Source organism: Astatotilapia calliptera, chromosome 1 (genome assembly GCF_900246225.1).
Source record: "Astatotilapia calliptera chromosome 1, fAstCal1.2, whole genome shotgun sequence".
NCBI lineage: Eukaryota > Metazoa > Chordata > Actinopteri > Cichliformes > Cichlidae > Astatotilapia > Astatotilapia calliptera.
In genome coordinates, this window is record NC_039302.1 from 35749261 (window position 1) to 35759340 (window position 10080).

At 40.2% G+C, this 10080-nt stretch overlaps 1 protein-coding gene across 1 annotated transcript; it reads right to left on the bottom strand.

Annotated features, from left to right (window-relative positions):
- Positions 1-316: 316 nt before the first annotated feature.
- LOC113025333 (chymotrypsin B-like) lies at positions 317-2328 on the bottom strand. Its single transcript, XM_026172995.1, is given in 7 exon segments — positions 317-478; positions 606-739; positions 980-1160; positions 1241-1322; positions 1722-1801; positions 1888-1991; positions 2277-2328. Coding segments are annotated over 7 exon segments (795 nt in total).
- Positions 2329-10080: the final 7752 nt, after the last annotated feature.

The window sequence follows — 10080 nt, forward strand, 5'->3', positions numbered from 1 at the left end:
TGCTTTTAAGACTGATGTAGCTAATTTTGTGGAAAAGTAATCAAGCTGACATGCTCACATGCTGTATGGTGTGGGCGTCTGAGAGAAGGGCGCCATGCTGTGCTGCCCTTTTAAGAAGTGATGAAATATGCTAAAGCAAACTCAGTAAGCAAAGTAGATTCAGGCTCTGCTGAAAGAAGTCAAAGTCTAACACAGTCTCTGATTTTCAGGTTTTTTATTATCATCGATGACCTGGGTCCACACTCTGATGTCACACTTCTGGGGTCTTATGGGGTTTGTGGGTGTCCCTGGTGGAGGAGGTTTAGCTGTTTAGCTTTTAGTTGGAAGCCAGGATCTGGTCGACCCACCCACGGAGCTGGGTGACTCGGGCGTAGACAGCAGGAGTGGAGGTGGAGCAGCGGCTGCTTCCCCAAGATACGATACCAACCAGAGTCCACACGTTGTCCTTTTGACAGACCAGAGGTCCGCCAGAGTCACCCTGAGAAAGAGAGTAATGAACAACAAACAAGACCAACAGGTACGTGGAAGCGTCCAACACTAGAACGGGACAAAGCGTGTGTGAAGAAAATCTGGAATGGTTTCCAGGTGGGTGGGCGGGTCCTTACCATGCAGGAAGTGGCACCAGCTCCACCGGCACGGATCATGACGTCAGAGATGTTGCTGCCCCAGTGTTTCTTGCACTCCGCGTTGGACAGCAGAGGCAGGGCGGCCTGCTGTAGGTTATTGGGAGTACTGGGAGCTGTGGGACAGTAACCATGGAACATTTTTGTCATAAATGCCTGTCACACTGATAATACACATAGTTTGTCTGATAATATTTCTGATGGAGAAATACGTGAACCACAACTTTTCCAACTTGACAATTTGAGCAGAATTAACTGTTAGCAGAACGTTTTTGTTGGCTAAAGAAAGAAACTGCAATAAACTGCACTGAGGGTTAAACTCAGACTGCCCTCTCCTCCTGTGCAAGACATCTCACTGTTGTAACGAGTCAGATCCCAGCCGGTAGTGACGCATTTCATGCCAGCAGCGAAGCTGTCGGTAGTGTCGGCAAGGCAGACGGGAGACACGTTGGTGCCCAGGCGAGCAGGGCTGGCCAGCTTGATCAGGGTGATATCATTGTTGATGGTTTGGGGGTTCCAGCTGGGGTGAGTGAAGACCTGTGAGAAGTATGGAGGGAGGGGTTAGATATGGGAAAATGCATGCTCTGAAAGCTCGTTGGTTGATGATTGGTTCTCACCTTGGCGGGCTTCAGCACCTGGATGTTTTCAGTGGAGCCATAACCCTTATTGTGCTCTCCAACAATCACATTATGGTAGGTCCTAGCAGTAGGATAGGAATGCAACTTTTAAATGTCAAAACACACAATGAAAAAGTGTTATTATTCAGTCCACAGACACGCTATCCTCATACCACAAATACCTGTTGAAAGGGAATTTATCCATAGCAGTCCAACACAAAAGCAACGTTGTCTGTCTGTCAGACAAAAAGTCTACAATAATCAGCTGTTTTAGGAATTTAATAAGCCAACTGTAAACCTCGAGCTGTTTTTATGGGTTTGTATGTTTGTGCAGAACTGAGTCACACAAAGGAAGTCGCACTGTCGGTTTGAATAGATGCATGATATTTGTCTGACTCGTTTTTTAAACTTTTGCATCTTAAGCAGCAACCAGCCGCAGACAGATGTGTGAGCTGATGTGCTGAGGTTTTCTCGTGCTGACCTGACGTTACAGTGAGCAGCAGTCACCACCCACTGCTCGCTGATCAGAGATCCTCCACAGAAGTGGAAGCCGTTGGTTTGCTGTGAGGAAAACAAGAGCAAACTGAGATAATGAAGAAGAAGAAGGAGAAGAAGCTGCTTGCGATTGCTGAGGTCAGCTGACTCACCTGCAGAGACACCTGTCAGGGCCAGGAGTGAGGCACTGCCTCCTCACCGTTGACAATGCGGGCATAGCCAGTGACCCGGGGAGGGATGGCAGGGGTGCCACAGCCTGAGGTTTTGACACAAAGAGAACAAACCAGCAGAGTCACACTGACCGTTTGAAGTACTTCAATATCTAACTGCACAGTAATCTTTGCAACTGAGAGCTGATCATCTCACATGCAGTTACTGTGGCCCGCCTAAACTAATAATCAACTTTTTATTAAAAAAATAAGTTTCACAGATCTTCTAATTCATGCAGCAGTTACACATTTAACTTTTAAAAAGTAATAAAAGTGCAGAAAACTTGAGTCAAACTCAAACTTTGAAAGAAAACTGAACCTGGCACTCTCACCGTAGGCAGCGCTGACAAAGGCGAGGCAGGAGACGATCCAGAGGAAGGCCATGGTGGTCATGGCGATGAAGGGTCAAGCTGCTGTTTTATCCCTGCAGCGTGTTGGACCGTAGCCAATCAGAAGTGTCTTACAGTTTCCTCCTCAAGTTATCAGAGCTCAGGCGATCGTGGGATTCTCACGACCCTGACGAGCAGCTCTGTGATTGGCTGAAAAACGTAAAAAACCAAAATGTTGACGACTGTTTTACTCGGGAACATCTATAGGTGCTCATGTAGTTTTATCAAAACCCAAGTTTGTTAAATTAAGCAGATGGAAAATTCAAGAAAACGATGAGAAACGAGGCTGAAAACAGGTTTAATTTCCTGCTGTTTAAATACAAACAATGTACTGCAATCAAACCAAGTATATGGAGTGTATATATGTTTAATCAAAACCAGATTATATACAGAAACGAGTCATATTCAGCAGTATCTTAACTGCATTTTAACTTGTCTTCATAGTATATAGTTATCTTTATTTGCTTTGCTTTGTGTTTTCCATCATGTTTCTGTATTTATCTCCTGTTTAAAATGCATACGTGCTCGCTCTGCGGTAATCTACCGCTGCTTATAAATGTAATCTCGGAATAAACGCGTCTCGATATGACATATTGTTTTTCTATTAGTGGAGCTTCAGTTTAGAGCTGGAACAACGCAGCTCAGTGTGAATGAATCAGCTTTTGATTTGAGTGTGTCGTGCTTGCTAAATCCACTTGGAGTAACAGATGAAATAAATAGAATTTCTATTGAATAACAGAGCACCAGATATCTGTGGTCTAATAAAACTATTAGGCACCCATCACTTTATTTATTGGGAAACAAAATGATTCATGTTTCTGTGAATCAGATACTACACAACATTTTTTTTTGTATAAATTAAATGATAAAACCCTTTTTGTACCTTGATTAAGAGTGCAGTATTTATTTATTAGTCTCTTTTCCCCTGTCATGTCTATGTTATTCTACTAACACTGTTAATGCTTTGTTTAACCTTAAGGCTTAACCTTTTAATGGAGAATTGCAGGGATTAAAACATCATTTTTATGATGCTAAACAAGATAAATTCAATTATTTTAACCTTCAAATCACCACAAGTGGACATTTATGACTCAGCTGTATGTTAAAATGTGCTGTTGTGATCATTTAATGGGAAAATGCTCCCTGTCAGTTTCAGTTTTCACAGGTATTATATTTTATTATATTAGTGTAGCTAAAATTACAGGGAGTATCATAGGGTGTGTTTGTTGATTGATTTGCTTTGAATTTGTTTAACTATTTTAAAATTTGTCATTATTTCCACAGTTATGGTTTAATAAAGTGTGAAGTAACAAACTATGCAGAAAGAGTGGGACTAATTGTTGTTCATCAAACTTTTACCTGGTCACATATTCATATTATAAATACTAGCCAAAGGTAATGAATAATTTACTCAAACTTGCCATAGGTTTTATCATGTTTTCACTAGTGATACATATAATATTTGTTTTGTAAGAAGTAACTGACACAGACTGTTTAAATAAATGTAAATGTGTTTGAACAATTTGGTTTTTACCTCTTTTTTTTGCATAAATAAAATAAACTCCCCTCCTTTAGTTCATTAAAATATCTGGGTTGCTTAATGGTTGAGCAAACAGTCTATTTCCACCAGGCTGACGGTGCACGCTGCATATTTAGACAGTACAGTCGGGCAGCTGTGACTCTGACATGTTGCTTTCGTGAGATTATTAATAAGATGTGAACCAAGAAAAGTAACACATTTAAAATTAGCATTAAAAATATGAACATTTTAACTGCCAAAAGTTTCTGTTGTTTCAAGTTTTTCTAACACAAAAATGTGAATCACTTTCATACAGTATCTCAACTGACTGGCTTTGGTTTAAAATTCACTTGATTCAGTTCTGTTTATCTGGACCACAGTGTTTATTTGGATCTCTTTTTTTAATTCTGCCTGGGCTATTAAAGTGCTTCACCTCAGAATATCAGGATCCAGATCCAGCCTCTGCTGGTCCTGAAAGTGTTGCTGTGAAACGCTCGATTGTCAGCACCTGAAGATTGGGAAACCTTGTTTCCATGCACCAGGTTAATGATTGGTCAGAGTGAGGCAGGTGGAGGAAGATCACTCATTGGTTCATCTAATCTCAAAGGCTCTATGACAAACATTTTTCTCAGCTTTTTGTACTTTTTGTACTTTTGCCGAGGACTGCTGTATCACTTCTCCTGAAATCCACCACGATAACTGCAGTAAGACTTCTCTGACACCAGGGGGCAACACGGAGTCAACAAAGACTTCAGCCACGTTGGATCCTGCGCGCTGCGTGTGAGTCTTTTAAACTTTCTTAATGAATTTGTAATAAATGATGAACATTAACATTTTTTCCTTTTGTTGTTGCTCCAGAAAAAATGTCACTGCAGTTAAAATCTTTTCTTTTTCAAATCAAACCTGTCCCATAACCAATTATTGTTTTTATAAATGTATAAAAACAATAATTTATAATTTATAATGTATAATTAATTAAAATAATTAATGAAAGCAAAGAAAGAGACACACTCACACACACACACACACACACACACAGAGACATAGAGACACACACACACACACACACACACACACACACACACACACACACACACACACACAGAGACACAGAGAGAGACACACACACACACACACACACACACACACACACACACACACACACACACACACACACACACACACACACAGAGAGAGAGACACACACACACAGAGAGAGAGAGAGAGAGAGTCTGATTAAATCTCCTGAAACGTTTTCTAAGAAGCTCACATGCAGCAAATTCAGGAACTTCAAGATTAATTAAAACTTTAACAAAACAAAGTCAAAAGTTAATGATTAGTCTGGTTGTCCTCTAATTTAAGTCCCATTTATCCTCTTTAAGGCCTTTGAGGTGATTTCATGTCAGTCAGCGTTTTAAGGGCATTTATGTCCTGATTCCTTTTTTTTTAGAGCTTATGACTCCTGGGTTCTCAGTTAAGAGTTTTCTTATTGGATAATGTGCTGAGTTTCAGGTAATGTTTATTTTCTATTATTTTTCTGCTTTGGGTCTTTTAGTTTTGTGTCTTGTTATCTTTGTTAGGCTGCGTATCTCATGTTAAATCTCCTTTAGTGTAGGTTTCATGTTTTGCTACTTCAGATCTTATTTTGCCAGTTTCTCATCTTGTGTGCCCTCGGTTCAAACTCAGGGCTTTCTTGACTGAGAAAAACAGAAGATATAGATTCAGGAAAGCCAGACAAAAAAACCTTGGGGCTGGTTTATCTAATCTCTGTTTGGAGGATCCCTGCCTTTAAACTCCTGCAGGAAAAACTGAGCAGCAACCTCTGGATCTGAGAAATTAAGCCAAGTCAGAAATGTTAGTAACTGCAGTTCCTCCAGGGCCTACTTGAAGCTGCCTGCCGTCAGTCTCTCATAGATTCACTTGTCTACAGGAGGAATAGAGACTTTTACAGCGTGGTTCAAAACACTAAGTTTTATTGAACTTCTAAAATTGAAATAGGGGTTACATTAAGGTCAATTTAATGGTGACACACCCCCTCTGTGGCACAGCATTTTTGCACCTTGTTCCAAATATTAAGACATTCTATTGTACAAAAGCCAGCACCACTTACAGGGCACTTTCCTAAAGACTGGCTTTTATTCAGTGGCTGCAAAGAAACCAGAGAAGTGACAGCCAACCTTTTGCTGCCAACTCTTTCCCCAAATGGAAGAGAATGAAAAAAAAAAACTCTAATAAATAACACATTCTTTAAAAATCTGCATGAGACATGATAATGAGACTCCTACAATGGCTTAAAATTGTTAGAATTGTCAAGTGTGACTCAGAAGAGATGTGCCTCTCTTAGGGTGAACGGGTGTACTGAGCTCAAAAGAAGCAGCGCAAGTAACAGTTAACAGCAGTTTTAAAGGTCAGAAATGGGGGATAAATAAATGTAAGACCATAACCGTAAGCTTTAGCTTTTTTCTGTGCTTGTTATATTTTCCAGATAGGTTGGGAAAGTTGCACACAAATATATTAGCTTTCATTGGCTGAATGCAAAACTTGTAGCTTGCAAACTCTGCTGTGTTTTTTATTTGGATATATCAGCGTTTCAGATCACCGTCAGCTTATTCTGAACTGTTCCCATTAACACAGGCCGCCTGCTGGGCTTCACCTTAATCAACCTCTCCATGATGTGTGGGCTGAAAATGTGTTTTGCAGTGTTTTTAATGCAGGCCACATTATTTATCTGATCAATTATATAAACTGGTGTTCTAGTTTTGATGACTGAAACTCACTAAAACTGAGTGAAACAGCTGACAGCAAACTAAAACCGTCGTGATACTTCACACTCTGAGTTTGTCAGCAGCTGCTTGTCAACACCCACATTACTCTTTCAGTAATCTCATTTATTCTAGCTAGAATTTCCGTTGTTTCTGGAAATTTGTAGAAATTAATTTGAGAGAAGGCGGCTCAGTGAGCTGAAAAATGACATCGGCAGTTCGTCGGAAGTAAAAGCAAATGAGGAGAGTTCAAAGCACCGACTCAGCACTTTGTCTTGTTCATAGAAAATTTAATTTTGGGCTCACTGGTGATCTGACACGATGACTCTTGTCAGTAAACACAAAGTGGCACCAAACTTTACTGCAGACAGTTAAAAGATTTATTCTGTTCTCTGTTAGAACCAAAGTGAACCACAGGTGTGGGGTTTGAATGTGTTGGAGCATTTCTGGGTAGAGTCGGCACGTTCGCCTTGTGCCTACTTGCATCGTTAGATGAGTTGGTCATTTCAAATTGGCTTTAATATGAATGCAAAACATGAATGTCACTCCCTGTCCAGGGTGTACTCTGATTTTATTCCTCCAAACCATCTGGGACAGGCTCCAGGCCCTCTGTAACCACCCTGAATTGAATGAGTATAAGAAAAATGGATGGATAGAGCAGTCTAAATGTTTTTCAACTTTGAATAAGGCACTGTATAGTATAATTTGATTCAATTAAACTATATAGATAGCACCAAATCACAGCTACAGTCACCTCAAGGCACTTTATATTTTTTTAAAATACAGAGAAAAACCCAACAATCAGGTGATACCCTATGAGCAAACACTTGGCGACAGTGGGAAGGAAAAACTCCCTTTTAACAGGAAGAAATCTCCTGCAAAACCAGGCACGGGGAGGGGCGGGGCCATCTGCTGCGACCGGTTGGGTGTGAAAGAAGGGAAACAGGACAAAGACACGCTGTGGAAGAGAGCCAGAGATTAATAATAACTAATTAAATTCAAAGTAGTGAATAAACACATAGTGAGTGAAGAAGAAACATCATGGGAATCCCCCAGTAGCCAAAGCCAATTGCACCATAACTATTCAGGGTCACCTGGTCCAGCCCTAACTATTATCAAAAAGGAAAGTTTGAAGCCTAATCTTGAAAGTAGAGATAGTGTCTGTCTCCTGAATCCAAACTGGAAGCTGGTTCCACAGAAGAGGGGCCTGAAAACTGAAGGCTCTGCCTCCCATTCTACTTTCAAATACTCGAGGAACAACAAGTAGGCCTGCAGAGCGAGAGCGAAGTACTCTAATAGGGTGATATGGTACTACAAGGTCATTACGATAAGATGGGGCCTGATTATTTGAGATGTTTTTTTGTTTTTTTTTATGAGAAGGATTTTAAATTTGATTCTGAGAGCCAGTGAAGAGAAACCAGTATGGGTGGAATCTGCTCTCTCTTTCTAGTCCCTGTCAGAACTCTTGCTTAAGTGTTTCAGATTAACTGGAGTCTTTTCAGGGAGTTTTAGGGCTGATGATAATGAACTACAGTAGTCCAGCCTAGAAGTAATAAATGCATGCACTAGTAACTAGTGTCATGGGAGACCACGGCAATACCATCCAGAGTAGGGCTGGGTATCGTCACTGATTTCTAGAATCGATTCGATTCCAATTCACAAGGCCCTGAATCGATTCGATCCACGATTCGATTTAATTCGATTCGATTCAATTGGATTTGAATCTGGGAAATTTTGCCTCAGTCAGAAATATTATAATTCAGATCATTACATTTACATATTTTTGTATCTATAAAAAGGAAGCTGACACTTTCGAGACTTTATCAAAGCTGTGAGCATCACAGCAGAGGCCTTTGTGTCAAAGTAGCTGAAGATAAAACACAGAAAAACATGAAGCTGATTTTCCTGGCCTGGGATTTTATAAAAATATTCCACAGTACATCAAAAACGAAAGAAAACCATTAATCAGCATATGAACATTACCTCGGAAGTTACAACGGTTTTATTAGAGACACGGCATTTTGCATTTTGCATAATTTTAAAAAGTTTAAATTTGTTCAGAAGCCTGTTGAACGGCAGAAATTAGGTTTTCTTTTTGGAAGTAAGTAAAAGGAAAAAAAAGAGAGAGAGAGCTGTGCATGAAGTGTGGTGGAAGCAAAACAGCAAACGTAAGAGGGAATCCATGACGATGTTTATGTGAAGCGTAGTTTGGATCTTCTTTTGCTGCTGGTTCAGTCAGTATTGTTTGGAGAGAGATAAAACTAAAAACGGCGTGAACACAAAGCGCGGACCCGCCGAAACATCAGAATCGGCGAGCTGTCGGCTTTCAGCCCCGACCGTGTCCGTGCCGTCGGTGAGAAAGGCGACATCTCACTGATTCTGATCGGCGGGTCGGCGCTTTGTGTTTACGTCTTTGTGCAGAATCCGTGTTCCTGCTCTCTATTACTGTTTTAAATGTTTGGTGGTTGTCGAAATTTTGTGACGTTTCACCTGAGATTCTGGAATTTCAGGCAAAATACATTTATATAAAAAAATCGATTCAGGATTTTAATGAATCGATATCACGTTATCCAAGCCCGAATCGATTTTAATCGATGAATCAATTATTAAAACCCACCCCTAATCCAGAGTATCCCAGAAAGTTGATTTTGTTCATTTGGGCCTTGCATTTTCAGTGGTAGTGGCTTTGTCACCCTTCCCAGTGGCTTCTTCAGTCGAGACACAAATGAAGATGAAGATTTAACTTTCTGGGATTTCAGCACGTTTCTATGATTTTTAGAGCCGAGTACAATAACCTCAACAATCAGAGGTCATCCAGGTCTTTAGGTCTTTAAGACATTCCTGCAGTTTAGCTAATTTATGTGTCGAGTCATGGAATAATAAATCTGGGTATCATCTGCATAGCAATGAAAATTAGATTAGATTAGATTAGATTAGATAGAACTTTATTAATCCCTCGGGTGGGTTCCTCTGGGAAATTCGATTTCCAAAAAAGCATATATATATATATATATATATATACACACACACACACACACACACATATATATAAATACAGAGACAATATAAATAAAATATACGAAGGGGATAAATAGAATAAATAGGAATAAAAAATAAAAATACAAGTGAATTGCACATTTCAAGTATTGAGTCTATTGCACTGTTGACTATTTACAAAAAGTATTGCACAAAAGGTATTGCACAGTGAGGTGAAGAGGCACTACAGCTTAGTTGTTCCCTCCTTTGTCCTCCTGTTTCCCCTCCCTCTCCCCTCCAGAGAGGAGTTAAACAGTCTGATGGCGTGTGGGACAAAGGAGTTTTTAAGTCTGTTAGTTCTTGTCTTGGGGAGAAGCAACCTGTCACTGAACAGACTCTTCTGATTGTTTATGGCCGTGTGCAGAGGATGTCTGGCATTGTCCATAATGTCCAGCAGTTTCTTTAATGTCCTTTTCTCTGCCACTGTCAC